At 39.3% G+C, this 22926-nt stretch overlaps 1 protein-coding gene across 5 annotated transcripts in view; it reads right to left on the bottom strand.

Annotated features, from left to right (window-relative positions):
* Window positions 1–3424: 3424 nt before the first annotated feature.
* The window catches only part of gria1a (glutamate receptor, ionotropic, AMPA 1a), a 127513-nt gene continuing 108011 nt past the window's right edge, over window positions 3425–22926 (bottom strand). Inside the window, exons 14-16 of one of the 5 annotated variants that reach the window (XM_017698359.2) lie at window positions 16472–16586; window positions 11432–11566; window positions 3425–5838 (exon numbers count right to left, since the gene is read on the bottom strand). In XM_017698359.2, coding sequence (XP_017553848.1) covers window positions 5671–5838; window positions 11432–11566; window positions 16472–16586 — 418 coding nt within the window. In that variant the 3' untranslated portion in view covers window positions 3425–5670. The other 4 variants (XM_017698358.2, XR_005130606.1, XM_037540744.1 and 1 more) reach the window with 4 other exon arrangements.

Consider the following 22926-nt stretch of genomic DNA (forward strand, 5'->3'; position numbering starts at 1 on the left):
TAAATGGAGGAGTCCAGTACAGTTTGGTGATATCCCTGCTCTATACACATACTAAACCTGATAATGACCTGCTGAATTGGACCAGGTGTATTTGAACAGGGAACTCACCACACAGTGCTGTTCCCGTCCTCTGCATCTCCTTCAAACTCACAGGCTGTACAAGGTCAGACTTACCCACCAGGAATACAGAAATGACCACTGCAGTGGTTGGACTGATAATGGCACAAACAACCAGTGAGCCCAGCTACAGTAAGCCATGAGAGTCTAACAGACACTAGTGTCTATGAGGTCAGTGCAGAGTGCAGAACTCATTTACCTGGGTATATTTCAGCTCATTTTGCTGAGCTGAGACTTTATAAAGTTGTTACATGAGCTCTGTTTCTAGCAGATTATGCATATTCCTCAACGCTACCTTAGTTAGAGACGGCCTGCCTCAACTCCGGTTTTATTCAGTGGCAATACTGTTTCTGTCGATAGTGTCCACTAAAAGACTGAGTTACAATCTGGATTTTTTGCTAAACTTTAAACTTTAAATCCTTGATCAAAATGTTTTGATTTGATAGATTGATAACTAACCACTCTTGACCTGTGTTACTCCTCTGCAGTGTGCAATGAAAATAATGACACCTTCAACACCGTAAGCATCAGTCAGCAAAATGACTGACTCAAAGTAAAGTTAGTTAGTTTCAGCCAAAAGACAGAGCTCATTACAATAATAGCAATGTTACAATACACTCCTGAAAAATGAAAAATGGTTGTTCAATGGTTCTGTAGTAAAGAAAATGGTTCTACATAGAACCTTGAACACTAAAAGAACCCTTTGAATGATGAAAGTGTTCTTTGCATGGTGAAATGGTTCTTTAGATTGATGAAGAATGTGCCGTTGATGCTTCTACATAGCACCCAAAAGGGTTCTTCTATTGTTACGATGCCAAAGCTTGTAACAACAGAAGAACTCTTTTGGGTGCTATATAGAACCTTTTTGAAAAAAGGTTCTGTATAGAACCATGTATAGAACCTTCATGCACATACTCCAACAATATAAGGAAAGAAAATCCTTTGATCATGCAAAGGGTTCTGACTGAGACTATCTGACAGTGTGAGAGGTCTTATATCATTTTCAGTTTCAAATAATTAATTAAAATAATTAATAGGACACTTTTTTTAAGTAAGACACTTGTGGCCATCTCTGGCAATGTGAGGGAGATCAACTGATCTGTTCATTTGAATGCACTCATAATATAACAATAGATAAGTAAAAATGACCAATAAGTCAAATGACTTTATGCAGCTCCTTAATGACTGTTAAGTTACACTTTTGATGAATATGAATATGCTGTGGCCCACTCATGCGAGCCCACCTCATGAGGGAAAAAATATGAGAAATTTAAGGATAGGAAGAATACAAAAATGTTCATACCTGTATTCCAGAGGCCCAGTACCACAAACCCTCCTGTGCAACCTTCCAATGCTTTCTATAATCTGCTTCTTCTGGCTCTGCCCCCTTACTGTCATCATGCTTCACTTTATTTGTGAGGTCACCCCAGTCTGTGTGCCTTAAATAAGGCTTGAATGCATTTGCAGCAGTGGGTAATAATAACTATTTCTATTCAGGCTATTTCTTATGTGTATCTAGACTATTGTATGATACCTTTTACCTTTGTTTTCTGTTTTCAAAGTGGTTCTGGCTTTATGCTCATTGCTTTAACATTAACCTTGACAGTCTGTGAGCTGGACTAACCTGCCTGTTCTGACTGTGATTTGAGAATAAACAGACCTCACTGTTATATCCAGCCATGTAAACATGTCTGACCCCCAAGTATTACAGATTAAAGGAAACCTAATTGTGAAGCCTGCTCTGTTACTTTAATTACATCTACTCAAATGAAAGAAGAGGAATTGAATGATTTATTATCATACCGGTCCTGCCAAGTTGAAGCACCGTCATGTACTCGATGGCGTGCACCTGCATCCTGTTTACTCTGTGTCTAGTACTGTATCAGTGTGACTGCGGAGACCTTTGTCCCTCTCTTCATCTGCTAATTACATTTGAAATACAGAGCATGGCATCCTCCCAAACATCCACAGTGAGTGGATGAGCACCTGCTTTTCGCAATTGCTTTTTGTTAACATTTGCCAAACAGGGACCTCTGGGCATCTTAATCAAGACTTTCCCACATGCCTAAAGGACATGAGCTGAGGCACATTTTTCATTTCTCTTTTGGCTATCTATCGATTAATCAGTCTATAGATCTACAAACAGCTGACAAAGTAAAGGAAAAACTATGATACTGCCTGATACAATTAAGTAATTAATATACTTGCATGTATAAAAATGCTGAGCAGGTGTAGATGACCTCTACACTTTTTGGATCAAAACTGCAAGAAGAAGAAGTGACATTTTTGGCACATAGGTGGCAGGAGCTTCATTCACAAAAATTAATCAACTGGCTAGTGTTTCAATAAGAACAGTAAATAAAGTGACTTCAGAATTGAGAGCTACAGAAAAGTCATCAACACACAGGGTTGGAAATTGGGTTAGAAAGTGCATATTCAGTGACGTGATGCTCATGCACTAGTGTGATACATAAGGAAAAACAGAAGAGCAATTGTTCCTCAGGTGAAGAAGCTGGTCATGATCAGACTGTGTAAGCAAGAACAGTCCGTCCACAACTACACAGAGAGGAATACTTTAATCAAGATGCCATGCATGAACCCCTCATTACAAAGACAAATGCACGTTTGAGAGTTTAGTGGTGTAAAAACAGGCACTGGTCCTTCAAAATGTTCTCCACAAGGGGGAGAGTGCATGTGTGCTGTACATGAAGAGAACAGTATATGCCAGAATGCTTGACCAAAATAGTGAGAGGTTGTTATGCTGGATTGGCTGGCATGGTTTGGGTCCAATTGTCCCTCGCGTGTTTCATCATAAGACAAAGGTGGTTAGTCAATGCGACTCAGCATTATTCTGACTAACCACCTTTGTCTTATGATGAAACACGTCTACCATGATGGGAGTGGTCTCTTCCAGCATGATAGTGCTCCCATCCAGATGGCACAAGGGGTCACTGAATGATTTGATGAGTATGAAAATGATATAAATCATATACTATGGCCTTTGCAGTCACTGTTTTCTCCACCTCTACCGTCAAAACCTCTATTGAGGGAATATCTTTTGGAAGAATGGTATTCCACTATTCCACCCGCCCAACCCCCCGTTAACTTCCAGAGATTTGTAGGATCTTTTTCCTTACATCATTGTTTAAGCTACGCAGAAACTAGACATATGACTTCAGTGCAGTCACCTTTGTAGCTCTATCTATCTATCTATCTATCTATCTATCTATCTATCTATCTATCTATCTATCTATCTATCTATCTATCTATCTATCTATCAATCAAAGAAGCACTGCTAAAAACTGTATTGGCTTTAGTTAGAAAAGTTTTATTTGTACTCATTATTGATTGAATGTACTTTCCATCCGTTCCATTTTTTATGCAACTGTACCTCTCTGTTATGATCAATAGAAAACAAAAACAAACAAGTAAACAAGAAACAAAAACAAACAACAAGATTGTGAAGTATGAATGAGCACACAGGATTACATGTGCATTTAAGTATCTTAAAAACAAAACAACAACAAAAAATAGCCTAACACTTGACCAGAAACACAAGGTATCCTCACTAGGTCTCCCGGAATCTCGTAACCTCTACAAAAAACAACGTCCCTTACGTTAAAGAAGCATCGTCTCATCATACTGGTTTGTTTGGAAAACACCGATTCACACAGCTTTCAAAAATCCTTATTATTACAAATGTTGAAACGTCTCTCTCGTGTTTTACAAATCTGTATCAGTTTATAAAAGATGCTCTGACCCAAGGCCACAGAGGACCCCAGAGTGCTGTGCCTTCAGAAAACAGACGTGAAAGAAACCAAAAACAAAGCGCGAGAGAAATACAAAACACTTTTTTTCACACGCTGTGTGGGGTGAAATAAAGCACAGTCTGTCTTGGGGCTCTCTCTGTTATTTAAACACAGTACCGAGGCCTGACTGAGGCTGTAGCTTTCTCACAGGGTTTTCCAATCCCTAATTATGCCTAGGTGTGGGCTCACATAATCTACAAATGCTGATATTCCTCTGTGAGTGCATCAACATTCAGGAACTGGCAAAATCTGTTCCTGGAAAACTAGCGGCCATGGTCTATAAAACAGGAGCACTGAAAGGTCAGCAACGAACCCCGCTGTAGATTGATGAAATATTCAGCACAAATCCAGCTTCAAACTGTGTGTGTGGAGAGAAGGTATGCCAACATCTACATCAGCATTTTGGTCCATATACACTTTCAATACACTTTTCAGAAAATGTCAGCTATGTACTTTCAGGCCACTTGATTATGCAATGTTATGGATACGAAACATATGCATCTATGTTATATTATGAATGCAAGGCAGTTGAGAAAAAAGCCTGTTGATTTATTTCCAATAGACAGATGGTTGATGTAAAAAAGAATACGGTATCAAAAGGATGCCCGACTTTGGCTCAGCACACAGTACAAACCCAAGATAATACTATATACGAAAAACAAAAGAATGACTTTCAGCTCCTCAGTGGCTTCTCCTCCGTATGACCAGACTGTGAATAACCAGACGGTGAATAAACAGTGACAAGCTCATTAAAACACATTTAAACACAGTAGCTTGTGACATTTTCACTGATGTCCTTCCGACAGCGCTCCGAATGAAACTGCAGATTCCAACGTGTGACAACACGCTCCCAAGTCAATCTTGCCACAAATGAGGTATGGCACCTTAAATGAGGCGTAGCAGCAATGCAAGGTTGTTGAGGTGAAAGAAAAAAAAAATCACAGCAAGATAATCAACAAGTTCAATATGCTATGCTCTACTGATCAACAACAAATCAAATTTTCCCCTTGCCCAGGTTACGATTTACATCAGAGTATTTACACTATCAACAGACTGACAAATTGATATGTTCTTTCCTTTTTTTAATTAGGCTATGTGAAGTTAATGGTGGAGGGCAAACCATCCATGTCGTCTGCTAGTACTGGGCTCTCTGTCGCCATCAGTGTGATAGGCTGCTTATTCAATGAATACGATGGGCTGCTTATTCTCATATCTCCTTTCTATTAATTGTTATGAGCCACGTAACAATCTGTGCAAAACAATCATGTCTTTTATGCGACCCCATTTTCATGAAGAAAACAGGGTAAGAGACGACAGCTGTAGAACACTGATATGAACCAAAATATTGCACACTTAAGACAGAAGTAAACAGGTCTCTCGTACTGGCACAACATGGGTGTCAAAACTAGACACGATTTTTTTTTTGTTTTGCTTTGTTTTGAACCCCATCGTGTGAATGACTGCTGCTGTTTGTCAAAAAAGCGTCCCTCTCAGCCTTATATTGCATCTCATTTGTCTTCCTCTCCTGCATTCTTTTCTTTCTTTTTGATATATTTTCATTTTTCATTAGAAAAGAGTTTCAGAGTGGCCATTTTTTGCCGAGAGCAGCCCGAGAGTGTGTTTTGGCAGTACGGTGTGTCCGCTGCGGGAGGAGGGGGCCGGGCAGTCGGACGTGTGGGCAGACATGTTCAGGGTGGGAAGGGGTGGGGGTGGGGTTTCCATACTCGGACACCAGTGGACCTGCTCACATGCCTGAGGCGCCCAGGCCCATGGCGGCTGTGTGGCTCATGCACGGTAACGTCTGCACGGCTTTGGGGAAGTCGTGGGCGATGATGCGGCCGTTCTCCCCGCCACTGCCATTGCCACTCATCCGCGTCAGCGTGGAGCAGCGCATGGCATCGTTAATGGATTGCTGGGATGAAGACAATGGCAAAGTTAGGACACAGCAATGGATGCGAGGGCAGAAGTGCTTGAAAGATGCTGGTTTTAGTAAAGGACATAAAGAGATGATTCAAGCTGATAGTCATGGAGGTCCACCTTCCTAGTCCAACCCAAACACATCTCATTCAGTTAATGAAGAGCTTCTGAGGTTATTAGAAGCATCAAGTATGGCAAACTAGGCTTAGCTCTACACTCTGCAGTTTGGTAGATCTCCAGCAGTTGGGTCAGAGTGATGCAAGAGTTCATGTTTGACATAAAATGCTGGAGAACATGATGTTTGAGTAGTCAGTGAGGAGAGGTTTTAACAATGCTGTCTCTTGCAATAAATCTAGCAGCTTTAAACTCCCAATTCATTTTGCTATATCTATCCCTTTATTGCATGATACCAGCCGTCTGGCAGGCTGAACATACATAATGCTCCCTGGTGTCAAAAGCTCTTTTTATGCTTTTTGAAAATGCCAGCAACCTTTTACATTGTGTGAACATTTCATGATGAATGGACCACTAAAAATGGGACAAAAATTACTTGCAATAAAGCAGGGGGAACAGAGGGCCTGAGTCGAGCATAGTCTGATGTTTTTCCTGCTCTAGCACACAACCTAAACCTGAATCAGCTGTTTGAAAAGGAAGTCAGAAACAGCTGGAATTCACCTCCCCTGTAATAAAATCTAATTACATTAAACTAAACCGCTTACAACTACCATTTCGAAGACAAGCACCGACTTTTGGGCACTTTAATTTGGATGATGAGAGCAGTTCCTGCCCTTCAGTATTTCAGTCAAAAGTCTTCCCTTCAGTTCTTTTATACTTACAGCATTCTTTAAGCTTTCCTGAAACTAGCCATATGACTTAAGCATTCAGTGCAGTCGTTTTCTTTGTATGCAGTGTATTTTGTCACTTGGAATTTGGGGAGACATTGATATTTTTGCTGTTTTGTCTGGAGCACTACCTTTTGATTATGGCAGTAATATACTAAAGTTAACTAAAACCTTTACTAAAACAAAAACAAGCAGTGAAAAAACATGTTGGTTTACTGTAACAAAAATAAAAACTGCAAAACCTACTAAAACGAAATTATGGAGAAAAAAAATCTTTAGTTTTTTCATTGCTTGAATGAGAGCTTATAAGTGTATCCCTTCTGCGTTTGGCTGTCTTTATATAAAGCTGGAGCTGAGCTGAGCTCGGTCTACTGCTGTGGCAATGCTATTCTACCCATCTCAAATACCTATAATGACAGAGTTCATCAGAATACTAACAAATAAAAAAAATGCAAAATTAAAACTATATATAAGTGTACCTAATGAGGGAGTCCATGAATGTACTGTATATGTGATGTGAACTTGTTTTGGAGATCATATTAGAAGTCCTCCTTTATACCTGACTCCATTGTACACTCACAACCAATCTGACACCACACAACAGCACTGGTCAGGGGGTTGAACAGCTGTTGAAAAGTGTGAAGCATTTCCTCAGTTTGCTACAGTGGTGCGAGGCCCCAGGGGCTTTGTGAGAAACTGAACTCTTTTATTGCTTAAATTAGCCATGCATCAGTCTATTACAATCAAAGCTAGTGGACTTGAAGCCAGCTAACGATGCGTGCATTTGACTTGCATATCTTCAATCTTCACTACACTCCAATGTGCTGGGAGGATTAAGTTATACGCCTGATGTAGACTAATTAGCTCGCCCGGAGAGGAGCAGTCTCACTTTACTAATATGAAAAACGGACAGCTGTGAAATGTAACTCTTGTCAATTGAATTAACAAAGCAAATCCACTTAAATCTGTTCTATTATGGTGTTACACCAGTGTATAATTCCTGTCTAACTCTGTTAAGAGCGCTGCTTTGGGTAATTGCCTGTCATAGAGATATTGATCACGAGAAAGCACAGAGGGATCTGCAGGTGAAAGCAGTGTTTTGGGATGTTCACACGACGAGCTGCCAAGAGGATGGAGGCATTTGATTTGTTACAAGATGCTTCCGCACTCATCTGTAGATTAAGCTCAATTAAAGTAAACAGAGCTTAAATCAGGTCTCAAGTAATTATAGTTTAGATCCTGACAAATTAGTGAAAAAGCAGAAGGTGCGTTTAGCATGATTTTCAGAGTGGATGCCACATTTAGCATGTTTTCGAGTGGCACGTTACGGGGAAGCAGACGACCTGTTTCTTTTTGCATAATCGTCAGTCTAGACAGACAGACTATTTTTGCAGTGGTGGCGGAAAACATGGACGTGCGGTGTCTGTGGGGACTTGTGGCTCTGACAGAGGCTAATGTGCATAACCAAAGCTCTGCAGGGCAGCCAGAGTACAGGAGGAGAAAAAAAACAGAGGTAAACAGAATAAGAGCAGACACAGACACAGAAAGAGAGAGATGGAAAGAGAGGCATAGAGTGAGTGTGGGGGAAGGAGAAGAGAGACAGAGAAAGTGTGTGAGGGAGCATGAGAACTGAGGGCCAGATGTACTAAGCCTTTGTGTCAGGTTGCATGTGCAAACAGGATGTATTGCGCTCGAACAAGCATGCATGTCATATACAAAACTGGCGAGCCTAAAAACAAACCTTGAAAACAAAATGTCTTTCCCTCCTTCATATAATCAAGAGAGGAATGAATAAAACATGGGAGGATCAGGCAAACACGGGTGAATTATAGATATATGATGGTATCAGAATCCTACTGGCAACACTGGGTGTCTGTGCTAAAACAATAAGAACTATGCATTTTATTTGCTGTACTGCATTTGAGCCCTCTGAGACATCGATCCAAACACGTATGAACTGGCATCAGTGACGACATCGACAAATAGACTTTGAAAATCTAGGATTGTTTTCATTTAATTCTGCAAATAAACAGCACACTGTTTCAGAATTTAGAAACATTCAAAACAAAGAGAAGTTATGATAAGTAAAAAAAGAAATAATTTAAATTATGCGCTATTTCTAAATCACTATGCAAATTTAAACAAATCTTTGTGAAATTAACCATGTAAGGCAATTGACAGATCAGATTTTGTATTTTAAGTCTTTCTCTTTTCACTGAAACCCGTGTTAGGAGAACATCAGGTGAATTTGATCTAATTCTCAGAGCCTTTCATCACCACTAGTCCACGAGTCCACGCCAGCTCGAACGCATGCAGTCATTACACTGAGAAATTCTGGAATTTATGGTCAAACCTCAAGGATTCTACAGTTCACTCAGATTGTTATGCTGATAATATCATTTGTAACAAAAACTTTGTATTAAATTAAAGAAGAATATAAAACAAGCATTTTCACTGATGGTTTTCAGTGAATACTGGATATTAGCATATTAGAAATGCAACAGAAATATGTGTATTTTGAATAGATGTAAAGTTGGGGTAACAAGCTTAACTGTGTGGCCACTGTACAGGCTGTAACTCTGCAGCTCTGTGTAACTGCCCTCTAAAGCTGTGCATTGAAAGGCCTGAGGAGGCACAGCCACCTTCATCCTGCAAGACTCAATCCTGGACTTATAGCAGAACTCCACCAGCGCCACCAGCATGGCCAGACTCCAAGCCCATGTTTAGAGAACATCAGGTGGATTTGATCTATTCCTCAGAGCCTTTCATCACCATTAGTGATTGGAGTCCATGCCAGCTTGAATGTACGCGGTCATTAAACACTGAGAAATTCTGGAATTTATGTTCAAATTTCAAGGATTCTACAGTTCACTCAGATTGTTATGCTGATAATGTCATTTGTAAAAACTTTGTATTAAATTAAAGAAGAATATAAAACAGAAGCATTTTCACTGATGGTCTTCAGTGAATACTGGATTTTAGCATATTAGAAATGCAACAGAAATATGTGTATTTTGTATATATGTAAAGTTGGGGTAACAAACTAGAGCAAGTTTCAAATGCCATCTTCTCCACCCCTTTAAAACAGGCATAATTTAGCCGTAGTGTCTCAAAAGTATGTTGATGGTTATGGTGGCAGCAGTAGCAGGTACATGCCTTGAAGAGGTGCTGAAAGACTATTAGTCAACAGAGTAAGACTATTTCAGAACTCAGATGATATCTCAGTCCAGAAACAGTGAAAATATGTTCATCTAATATGTTAGCACCTTGTTTACTGAGGAGAAAAACCTTGTGTAAGACTCCCTATCTGCATCCACTCAGCTGTAGTTGTAGCTCACATCTCAAGACGCAGCCTCTGTTAGCGTTACAAATCCAAAGCGAAAGCTACAGATTTCCCTGGGTTTTTTATGAATACCATAACATTTTTAAATATACTCCTCTGCTTGCTGCTGAAATTTTGCACTGCTGACTTTTTTTAGCCTCTTAACACCTATCCTTCCAACCCTATCAGCCAAAAGAGAAAGCCTCCAGCTACAGTCGTACATTAACTTTGGCCAAAGTACCTGCTGGATAACTCTTGCAGGTACTTGAATATCAAAATTCATCAGCGTACAGAGCCCTACTTGCCCTGCAAATGGTGTATATGCATAACTTTTGCTGTGACGTTTGAATATCATGTACATAACATTAGTGAATAAATGCTTGGCTGGCTATGAGGTTTAAAACGGTGGTGTATTTCCTTTTTTTTTGCTGTTGCTGGCTGTGTAGACCTTAGCTTGCTAACCAGCAAGTTAGCAGAGTAAGGTAATGAAATTATATCAGCAATCAGCAAGTATAACAGGGATACATAAATCCCAGTTGAAACATAGCAAACTTAATGTTGTAGTTCTGAATTTTGAAGTATTTTGAAGTATGTTTTTTTGTTATAGTTTTGATAAAGTTTTTCCACCATTTTTGGGGGTTCAAATAGGGAAATGTGTTGGACAATTTAGTCAAGATAATTGACATATGCAAGTACAGGAACGGCCCTTAAGGTTGCATTGGGGATTCCCCCATAGGGAAAAGATGAGGCTAAGTTGATGAGGGCATGTCAAAATGAGTACTGGAATGGGTGAATGGTTTCACCTGAGCATAATATGCATAGTACAATTAATACAGCCTTAAAAGTAAATGTTCCTGGTTTTTGGATTAGACATACAATTCTACACTTTTTTTCATTGGTTATAAACTTTATGTACATTATATGGCATCTTTAGTGTAATGGGTCTTATTTGCAGTTTGCATGATTAGCTACAGCGTTAGTAAACGATGTTAATTTCAGACGCACTGCAAATGCTTATCGCCAACACGCATTTTTTTGCTGTCCCTTTCTACGTTTGTATATCTGGCCCTGAGAGAGAGAAGAAATGGAGACAGAGGGAACAAGACTAGAGAGAGAGAGGAAGTGGAGAAAAAAAGACGGAGAAAGAAGAAGAAAAGAAGAAAGAAGACGGAAAGAACCACTGGCAAAAGGAATTAAAAAGAGCAACGGGTCAGTGTGTGGGTCCAGCGTAAGCTTGGTTTAGGTGATTGCAGTTGGATGGGTCAGGTTAGGATGGGATGGGGACTAAAGGTCCGGTCTCATAGCTCCTACCCCAGAGTGCTTCATATCTTAACTGTGTGGCCACTGTACAGGCTGTAACTCTGCAGCTCTGTGTAACTGCTCTCTAAAGCTGTGCATTGAAAGGCCTGAGGAGGCACAGCCACCTTCATCCTGCGAGACTCAGTCCTGGACTTATAGCAGAACTCCACCAGCGCCACCAGCATGGCCAGACCCAGACCGCCAATCAGGATGTAGAAAACACCGGCCACGTTACTGAGGCTCAGAGCGCTTGTCTTGTCCTACAGGAGGAGACAAAGGCACGTCAGAGAAAGGCACTGAAGACGATACACACAGATACTCTACGTACTAGACATTCAAAAAACACAACAACAAAGAAAAAAAAAACGCAGACTAACACTCAAACGCTCACACAGACACACTCATTCACTTAAATACACTTGGCTTAATAAAGCACTCATCCACAGACTGGGCAGGACACAGATGGACAAATCCACACTTGTTTGCTCAAATATCACTAATACGCACAGAAATGCACAATACAGACATTCGCTAAAACAGACCCAGAAAGAACACAGAACTCAGAAATCCTTAAACACATCATTCTAGCAAATGCAATCTTTTGTGAACTGTTGAAATGTGACCTCTACTGATGTTTTTCCACTCCACAAAGTACTGGAAACCAGAAATCAGATCTATGCTTTTATCACTGGACATTGGTCCACTACTGAAGATTCCAGCCTTATGGTTTTTGTTCGACATCTATCTTTGTCAACACCTGCTGCTAAAGCCAACGACTAATAGCAAATTATTTGGGGTCATTTACATGTTCCCAGGGATCCATGTTGCCTAGGCCCTTTATTTTTTCATTGAAATATCTAGGACACAGATATTTCTGCACAGACAGACTACATTATATCAGCCATTGGGTTAAGCTAACTAGCATGAAAGGTAGCTAATTAGCCAAGTGGCATAAAATTTCCAAAAAGACAACTAAATCATCTTTTAGACCTAAAGAAATACTAACATAATCATGGGTATTATGATTCCAGCTTTCTGAAGTGGAAAATAAATGAACTAGAACTGGAACCGTTCTGTTGATTCATGTAGTGGACATGAATCAACACCCTATATTCTTAAAATAAAAAAAAACGTTTTAATGTATATTTAATTTATTTCAGAGTGATTTCTAAGGTATAAACATTACTTCATAACATTTTCTGTTTTTGAGATCACATTTTGGTGAACCATTATCACATACTACAATGCAAATTGATTATCAAACCTTACCAGAATACATTGTGATCAATATCATTATTAGACAAATCCAAACATGCATTCATGCACTAATACAAGCAGAGAATCTGAGCTAACCTCAAGATGTACATCATAAGCAACTTCACATCATCTATGCTTCTCTTTTACATCTTTGTCAACACAAGCCACACTTGATTAAAACAAAACATACAGTATAACAACTGACGGGGTCACATGACTAGTAATTTCAGTGGTGGGTACCCATGCAGGTCAGAGTGTGACTCATAGGAAAAATCCGGTTGTGGACGGTCAGAGGGAAGGGTCTTAGATTAAGTTGTTGGGGAAGTTACAACATAGTGCCATTTTTGCATAGTGAGAATCTGTCAGCTATGGGGGGGTTGGGGGGGGGGGGGGGGGGCTAACTCATCAGATCCTTGCTTGGTTATAACATTACAGCGGGCAGCAGGGTCTCCTGTGTGTGTCATGCATGTGTGTGTGATGAGGCTAGTGGACAGGGCCTTAAACACAGGTCACATCCAGGGTTGCCAGCTGTTCATAAAATTATGGACAGATGTTGTAAAAATGTATGGCTGCCTGTGAAAACGGTCTCATTACTAACCTAATAGTGTATTCTGAAGTTCTGACTGCCACCAAATGTTCCTCCTTGTTATGAGCATTTATGAGCATAAGTTTCAAAGCCTAGGTCAGTTCGCATGTCAGTCAAAGATACATCATATTCAAATGTTTGGGCACCCCTGACCAAATGATGTAGTAGTAATAGATGAAAGTAGTAAACAGAACCTCTGCAGCAAAATGTTTTTAAAAATAAAAATGTTCTGAAACTTAAAGTCTGTGTAAAGTTTTGACACCCTATTAATCAATACTGTCACACGGTTTCTTCCCTCTGGACCTGCCCTGTTCTTCTCTGACTCAATCCAGTTCCACCCATCATAGCATATAAACTCTCCATTTTGGTATTGGCTCTATTCAGCTTCAGCTACCCCCTGGCTCCACATTCTCACTTTCGCATACCTGTGACTTGTTACTTCCCCCACGTATGCCTGTGTTTGGTTTCAGGCTTTACAAAGTCTCTGCATTATTTACTTGAGTTCTGAGTTGTTTTTCTTTTTTTAATTTCCTGTGGTTGATCCTTGCTTTCTTTCCTGGTTTCTGTATTATGGAATTGCCATCAGCTGACGATGCCTAATCACAATTCTTGACCTGCGTAAACAGTGCTATTGAGTCATTTAAGGCCTAACAAGTTAATTACATCCTTTACAGATTTTACACCTGGAGGAGTTTCTAAACCTTTGCACATATCACAATTACCGTGTCATTTTTTATGTTAATCGACTAGAAATTAACTGCACACTCACATTTGCAGAAAATATTATTTTTCAAAATAGTCTGCTGCAGAGGTTTACTTTTTGCACTTTAAAAATGGTGCACAAACTTTAAGAGATGTTTGATTGTGAGTTAGATTGCACTCATTGTAATGGGTCTGGACAAGGGACTCTTTGCAACAGATATGTGTGGACAGAGATAATAGTAAAATTGTATACTGCATATGCTGCAAAAAAAAATAAAATTCTATTGCTTCAGGCAGATTGAGGGATGGGCAGAGCCATGCTAATGCTGTGAAGCATAATGCAACTGCTAAAGCCTGTGTCCTAATTTCTCTGTTAAAGAATCTCATAAGATTTTCACTTGTTGTGAAAAATTAAAATTTAAGTATGTCTAAAAATGTAGCTTGATGCAACAAGCCAATGCAAAAACGGAAAAGGAGAAGAAATTTCATAAAGTCTTCAAACTTTTTTTCCCAAAAAACAAGTGTAACTGGGCAAACTTACAAAGACAGTTCAAGAACTGTCAATAAACTGTCCAAATTAGTCAGTCAAGTCAGTAAAACAAACATCCTTAAGGTTGGCAACCCTGGTCGCATCCCAAACGCATGCACACTCCATGGGCATACAAAGAGGAGACGACAGACAGACTTGCAATGGGAAGGGGCCCATCTCTTACTGAGCGTGTGAACACTGCAGTCACACCTGCCCACTCTCTCCACACTCACATTTAGTCCACTCCACTGGGCTAGTCTGGACAGAGCTGTCTTGATACACTTACCCCACAGGAGTCGGTATAATGGGCTTTCTCTTCATGACTCCTGCCTAATTAGATCATTATTTACATATGATTCAGTAAAGATAACTTTATTAAGCTCAAATTACAATCTCCACTGCCCCTGAGAAACATAGTGCACACAGTGCAGGAGGGATGTGGGGCACTTTACTGCTAATTAGACCACTGGAGTGGTCCAAAAAGAACTTTGGAAATGTAGTATATTATGTACTACTAATCAAAACCAAACACAATTAACATAAATCTATGTAAAAGCATGCATAAATGTTCTCCTTCGAGGCACTGCATTAGCTGTGCAGCTCATCATGCCTCACGAGATCAGGTAGATGTTTCAGGCTAATGGAACATACTGTAGTGTTTTATCATTTCTAACTTTTTATCTACTCTTTTAATGACAAAATTTCTTAATAATGTTGTTGAATTTTTATGATATGTAAAGAAAATGATCTAACAAAGATAAAAAAAATCATTCATTTTTATTGTTTTTGTGTCAAAAACTACCATTCTGAATGAGATAATGCATGAATATACTACAAGAATATAATACACCTTTCAGTTTTAAGCTATTACGATTACTTTGCTGAAACAAATCACTACCAAACGAAAAGCACTTCACAACTATCACAGTGCATCCAGCAATAAAGGCAGCATCATGCTGCTTAATGAAGTGAAAACAGGGTAACACAGATGATACCATTCATTTTACTATGCTGAATGTAGACAAGCTCACATCCCAACTTCTGGGGATGGGAACTTCACTGAAGTCTCTTGGTCAGTGGTCACCAACCCTGGTCCTGGAGATAGGCCTGCCACAATCGATGTTTACTTCAGGATTTTATGACATATATATAATATGATTTCATAGTATTTTTCTGTATGTTTTTTTGGATGCAACTGATAAAACCCAAGCCTAAAGTGGCCAAACTGCTTGCTTCCTAGCTGTTAATACTTATGCTGCATTGGACTAACCTGGCAACTCTAAATTTAGCACCACCACCAAAGAATAATACAAGGAAACAGGATCTCAACCGAGAAATCTTAACTCAGTGTAATACTTCAGATAAACATGGTTGCTCACAAAGTCAATAGTACTGAACCACTTCTCTATGTTTATAAGAGATTTGTTTAAGTCAGTCAACATATGCTTTGAATTGTTGTTGTTTTTGAAAGATGTTTCAGTAAACATATTTTACGCTTTCTATTATTTGCATGCATTTGCCTGAAACAACAGCACAGATAAAAATGCACCCAATTCACATTCTGTTTGTTGCAATGTGTTCATATAACTGTGAAAGTTCATATAAGTATGGAGAAAAATTGTGATAAGCTCAAACAATTCTGGTAATGTGATTACGTAATAATTGCGACTGTCCTTTCTGTGAGTCTACCTCCAACCACAATCTGCCAGCTACATAACTTACTCAAAAGTCCTTGATTGGTTAGATCAGATGCATTGATGTTAAGTAAGAGGGGTGGCAGTTTTTAAGATGCATGTTGGAACTAAACCTAGCAGGAAAGCAGATCTTCAGGAGAAGGGATGGTGACCACTGCTCAAGGGGGTCTTCACTCAGTATAACTGATGACATAATGTAAAATAAGGTTAAGGCCCAAATGTAAACAAAGTAAATGTGAGACTGGAGAGAGAGACATTAAGAATGGCCCGTGAAAAGAGAGAAAGAGATACAGTAAAAATGGCCCATAGCTCAGTGTGAGGGGGGGGGGGCCCAAGGGGGGGTGTGGGGGGTTAACTGATTTACAGTTTACAGCACAGGGTCAACGTGTGAACTGACCTTTCGTCCGGAGTCGGTGCTTCCACACTCGCCTTTATCGTACCACCATTTGTTTTTCAGTTTGTCTAAGACGGCTTGCTCATTGTGTTTCAACACCGCTAGGTTTATGGGGATTCTTCAACCAGGGAAATAACATAAATAACATGCCGCATGTTATTTTATGTTATTTGGCACACAGTCAAACACACACACACATATATATATACACACACACACACACACACACACACACACCCATCTGCATCATCTCAAGCGTTCTTTTTACATTTTAGCTCCACTCTCAATCACATCAGAAAAAAAGACATTTTGACAGTTCATAGTGAAAGTGATATGCATTAATACTCCATCTAGCCATGTTGCCTTGCTCCCTGCTGCGAGATGTGTATTACTATATCACTTTGGGTAACCGGCAGGCTGAAAACACTCTGCTGTGGCTTTTCTATCCAAAAGGGACTTTATTTGCTGTATGAGGCATCCAGAAACCAATCTCCAAAAAGAGTTTAGATCAAACTCTTACTCATTCCATACCGTGGCTTTTTTTTTGCAGTTTTGGCCAGAGTGTTTGGTCAGCGTGGAGTTGCCGGTTACCCACCCCGTGGTGCTGGATCTTTACCCGCTGGGTTTGTCACATGGGGGCTGACCTTGGAATCACCTCCCCCGCTGCCGCACTCGCCCTTGTCGTACCACCATTTGTTTTTCAATTTGTCCAACAGGCCCTGCTCGTTCAGTTTTAACACTGCCAGGTTTACTGGGTTTCTTGAAACGATAATGAGACAATAGTGTGGTCAGTGGCAGTTTCAGGTCTTGTCTTGAGCTTAGCGAGAGTTTGAGAGGTTAATGCATGAAGCAGTAGCGTTGAGCTGAGCCTGCGTAATGTGTATGTTAAGGAATCGTTTCATGGAGAACAATGCTTTTGTTAGTAGCCTATCGCGAAAGATGGGTTTTACCAAGCAGTGGGCAGAACCTCAGGGGATAAAAGGAGATATCAGGTCTGTCTTAGATGTGCTTACAGTACATCATTCATGATATTTCCCCTTTTATGAGTTACAAAAATACAGTGGCTAACCTAAGAAGTTAAGGTATGTGTTAACCCTTAAAAGTCACAGTAAAACACAGCATTTGCTGTAATTTGATATTAATCAACTTGCTTCTCACTTATAATGTACTGTACAAAAGCCAGAGACCACACTTAATTTCCCATGAATCCCAAATGCCCATTAAGTACAATTTATTCTTTTTTCATGAGCTAGCAATGTTTTTGTCAGTATTTAGTGTGTCCACCTTTTGTCTTTGTTATAGAGACTTGCTTTCAGTTTTTCAAAGAAATTTACAGAGATATTTTCCACACCTCCAAATTTTAGTGGAGCAACGCTGAAACCAGCTACATTCTCAACGAAATGAAGGATTTAAATATTCTTTATCTTCCAGATTGATGTATGTTCATATTTTCAGGAAAAGTGGAGTGATGTTCTTTTTTAAAGAAAAGCTGTGGGAAGTTTGATTCTACGATCCGTTTACACCACATGTTCTTGTGTGAGTTTATTGGTGGTTGCAAAGCAGAAATCTAATTTGACTCATGTAGACCTGGAGCTTCCCCATTATCTGATTACTCAAGTGCATACAAAAGCTTTGATCGGATTACTGACAAAATCTGATTTTCTGCAGTTATTGGAATATTGCATGCATGTAAACACACCCTTTGTTGAACAAAATCATGAGCTAAATGAGAAAATCTCTGATAACAAACACACAGTGGACTTACCTTGTGCTTTTCTTCATAGATCGTCATAAAATGGGTAAAAGGAAGTCAAGTGATATCATCAGTGTGATTTTTATTTCAAAATAAGACATATTTTGTTACGCAGTAACACCAGTGACACGACTCCTGGGGACCACAACTTTCAGTATATAATGTTTGTTTTGCATTTGTTTCTTTATGTCATTTAATTAATATATTTCATAGTCATGTATAGCTCATTGTATTTAAAATTTCAGAAAAATGTGTTTTTTACCTAAAAATATGGCCTCACCCTTTACACATGACGGTGGGGACGAGCACTTCTGTGGTGCTTGTAATTCTGTATAATTTATTTAAATATTGCTAAATTGATGCATCAAGAAGAAGTAACTGTTAAAATAACGTATTGTATTGTATAACGTATCTAACCCTAACATGTTTTTCAAGTGGCAGCTACATATCTCTTCAGATTCATGTTCACACAGCAGATAAAAGTGGCCCAAATACATCTTTTTCTTCATATGTAACACAGATGCGTCAACTGTGTGTCAGTATGAACAGCAAAAAAAAAACAACAAAAAAAAACCCAATGAAACTGACATTTTCAATTCTGATTTGAAATGCATTCATATATGGTACTGAAAGCCGACTATATCCAATATGCGGCAATACGACTCAGTCTGAACAGCCAGATCAGAACTCATGTGCCTTTTATGTTAACCCAACTCAACATTTGTCATAATTTTGCACTGCTGAGACTCAAATATTTGGGATGATGTTCCTATACAAAAAAATAGAAGGCACATATCACAACCTTTCAGTGTTCAAAGACATTTTGAAAGAAATCGCCAAATGTGGCCATGGCAGAACGAGGCTGCAGTGTCAAAGAACACTTAAAAAGTCTGAAAGCAAAGTTTAAAGAATCTGAGGACATGAACCAAAGAAGTGACCATGGACGAATAATGTGCCTTTTTTATGGCGAGATTGAACACATTCTGGGTGATTAGGCCAGCTGTCAGTTAGTAAAGCTTCATGATGGCTCCTGTGATGCTGCCAAAAATGAAACTGAAAGCTCCAGGAGCGACTGGCATTCATTGACGGTGATTGTTTACCTCTGGATGAGCCACGTCAAGCAACATGAAGCACTGTTCTTCTGTGCATGTGGGTCGGTTTAGGAGCTGATCTGTTCAGGTCATATTTAAAAGATAATGTAAACAGCCAAACAAAAGAAACAGATTTGGTGAGAAAATCAGATTTGGCCCGCTTTTACCTACTATGTGAACACAGCCATAGTGTTCAGTTGTCTTACAGTGGAATGATGGACAGAAACAGCTGTGCAGCTATAAGTACTGTTTATCTGACAGATACAGGTTTGGTGGTCCCGCACGTCTTGCCCGGCTGTTAGAATTCCTATTTGCTGTATATTTTCATCATTTTTCAAACTTGAGCTTTTTCCAGCCATTTTACTGTGACTTTGTCCTTCCTTACACAAGTTAATTATCTCATCTAATCTCCTCAGAAATATGTCTTGAAGAATTAATAACTGGTACTCAACATTTCAACTGGCATTGAAATAAATGAAAGGTGCTCTCTGACTTCTGCACAGCACAGCTCACTGAAATAAGAAATTCAGTCAAACCTGCAGACTTCCAACAGTCAATATCACATTTGCCTCAATACAGAGGGTAAATTGAATGTAAAATTAATTCATTATGTAAATTCCTGTGTAATAATAGTATAATTATTTAATTACATTGGAATGGTTTAGCAAAGGGAAAATAACTCTAGACTTCTAAGGGTTAGACAATCTCAGAACTGCATATTGTTCCTCAAATCTCACACCCAGGGTTGAATAAAACATTCTAGCTTAATTTCAACTGTGTAATATACATTGCACCATCAAAGGGAAAACACCATGCATTCTGTAAACATGTCTGAGGCATTCTTCTGTTACCCACACCTTTACCTTTAAGTCCTGCACACCACCCACAGTTTAAAGGCACAGCCACACATTTGATTGCACAGCATCTTGCACAGTGGGCTGGTCAGCAATGCAAACAAACATGGTCTATACCCCTGCACCTGCAGGGAGTGATATGGCCACTCAGTAAAACCCAAGGAGCTCTTTCTAACCCGGAAGAGCAAGATCAAAAGAAATAAGAGAGAGAGAGGTGAGCGAGAGAGAGAGAGGAGAGAGAGAGAGAGAGAGAGAGAGAGAGAGAGAGAGAGAGAGAGAGAGGTAAAGTATTCATGAGGTACAGACACCTACATTCAGTCTGATGAGAATATGCTTTAGGAGGCGGCAGTGCTGTTGGTGAGATGATTTTTTTGACTGAGCGCGGTGGGAAATGGGAGCAGATGGATAAGGGGAAAAGGGCAAGACACAGCGGTCAGCTAGAGTTACTTCACCACTATACAATCTAGCTCAGGGCACAACTCTGAAAGGGGACAATGCAAATTTGCAATAGCGGTCAAAATGCATCGATCTGTGATTCACTTAATTGATCTTTTTAGGTACAAGACCTTAAAGTGATAGTTCAGTGACAAATCAAATGTACATAATTCCTCCCTCACGCCAAATGTAATCAATCAGCTGAGACTGAGAACATTTGATGACTCATGTTTGCTTCTTTAGTTTTCCATTGGTTTACAGCCATCATTATATCAACACCCCAAACACCCCAAACCACCCTGAGTTGTTAAGCTGAGGTCAATTAGACTTCCTTTTCTGATTTCTGGCATCAGATGACTTAAAAAGTCATAAGCAGCCACCTAGAACCCAGATTTTTACTCAAACTTTTGTCAGTTTTCACTGAACTATCAGAACTTAGATCTGAATATAAGCCATCAATCAAGGTAAATACCAAGATTTAATAGCAGAATTTGAAATGCAGGGATCATCCTGAAAGTCAGTCATATCAGGATATTCCTAGAGGTTATATCTGATCAATCAGGAATTCCACTCACATGGGGCAAATGACAGCTAAGGATGCGCATGTGGGTAAGCGAGTGCTCATCTAATCATCTGAGGTACTAGTATTTGAGTATGGAAATTTTTTTTAGTATTTGCTACTTTTCATTACAGGAAATATACATGCTATAATCTTTTCAATATAGTGAAATGATCATATTATATTTTAACTGGGCTGTAAAATGTGATGTTTTGTGTGCATTTAAAAGTAATGAAGTGTGTTATTTAAACTTTGCTACTGCAAAATGCAAGTCCCTAAATATGGTAAGGTCATAACAGTAAAGTCACTAATTAGGGTAACTACTTTTTATGCTTAGGTCCAGAAAATAAAAAAAGGCAAACTAGCAACTGTAGTTGCACACTGTAGTACACTGTCCACCTCATGCAGAAGATGATTAGTCCTGATCAGCATAAAACTTTGGGCCAGTTTGCTTTAGTATTAGCTCATTAGCTCATCTGAAGAGGCAGCCTCCGTTACTCATCCAACATGACAATAAAAACTTTCCCTTGGCTATTTATGACTAATAAAACCTGTTTTCAAATGTACTTTTTTAGCCTTCTAATGCTAGGGGTGTTACGATAAATGCCTACTTTGTACTTCCACTCACTGGACACTTTATTAGAAACCCTTTGTATTTCCTCAACAGGCCACTTTATTAGAAACACCTGCCTTGTACTTCCACTCACTGGCCACTTTATTAGAAACCCATAATGTGTACTTTCACTCAACTGCTCTTATGAGCTACATCGTTACCACCTACTTGACAGTTGTCCACCAGCCAAATATATCCAGCCAAGAGCAGCTCTGTGGTCTGAAACTGACCATAGATGAACACAAACTGTGCATTAACTGATGAGCTTCAGTGTCTGTACACCAGCAAGGCGGAGCTACAAGAGGGGTGTTTCTAATAAAGTGGCCAGGGAGTGTACATGAATGAATAAATAAATACGTATAAATAAATAAATATATATATCGCATCGTGGAATTTGTACATTGTTGCACCCCTACCAAACATCAAAAAATGCCTAGTGCCCTATGTTAATTTCAGCTTTTAATGTTACTTTTTAACAAATAAGGTTAAATAAGTTTACTTTTTTCTTTGCTATTGTTAACCTAGTATACTTTCATGAGGTCTTATGGATGCTCAAATATGAAAACTGGTCAGAATGAACATCCCAAGTGAAAACTCCCTTGTAAGGCATGATATAGTTAGACATATTTGTATGTCTGTAAGCTATATTTGATATATATGTGTAGTTGCATACAGCAGTGATATGGCAAATTCTCCTACAAAATGAAAAAGAGTCAACTAAAAAAAGCAATTCAAAGTCAAATCATTTAGATAAGAACATGCTTTGGAGCAGTACTGTGCATTTTGACCGCTGTGCTGCACACATAGATGGCATAACCATAACAAATAACATTCTGTCTCTGTGCATAAGACCCTAATTGCTCATCTTGCCAGAGACTCCTGATGTCTTTGTAATTTTCTGTGTTAGGCTGTAAACTAGTACAAAGGTATACAGGTGAAACAGGGTTCTACTACAGTGCCTAACTCTTCAATAGATCTAAACAGGTCACTCGTAAAGGAGTCCCTCTCTCAGGGTTTATCAGAGAGCAATAAAGGTCCAGCACAGTGAATGTGTGTCACACAGGACGTAATTTAGTTAAATTGTTTGCTTAGAAAGAGCATGCTGACTGTCTCTCTCCATCTCTCGCAAGCACCATGTGGAGGCAAAGAAGCG

This window comes from Pygocentrus nattereri, chromosome 8 (genome assembly GCF_015220715.1).
Source record: "Pygocentrus nattereri isolate fPygNat1 chromosome 8, fPygNat1.pri, whole genome shotgun sequence".
Classification (NCBI taxonomy): domain Eukaryota; kingdom Metazoa; phylum Chordata; class Actinopteri; order Characiformes; family Serrasalmidae; genus Pygocentrus; species Pygocentrus nattereri.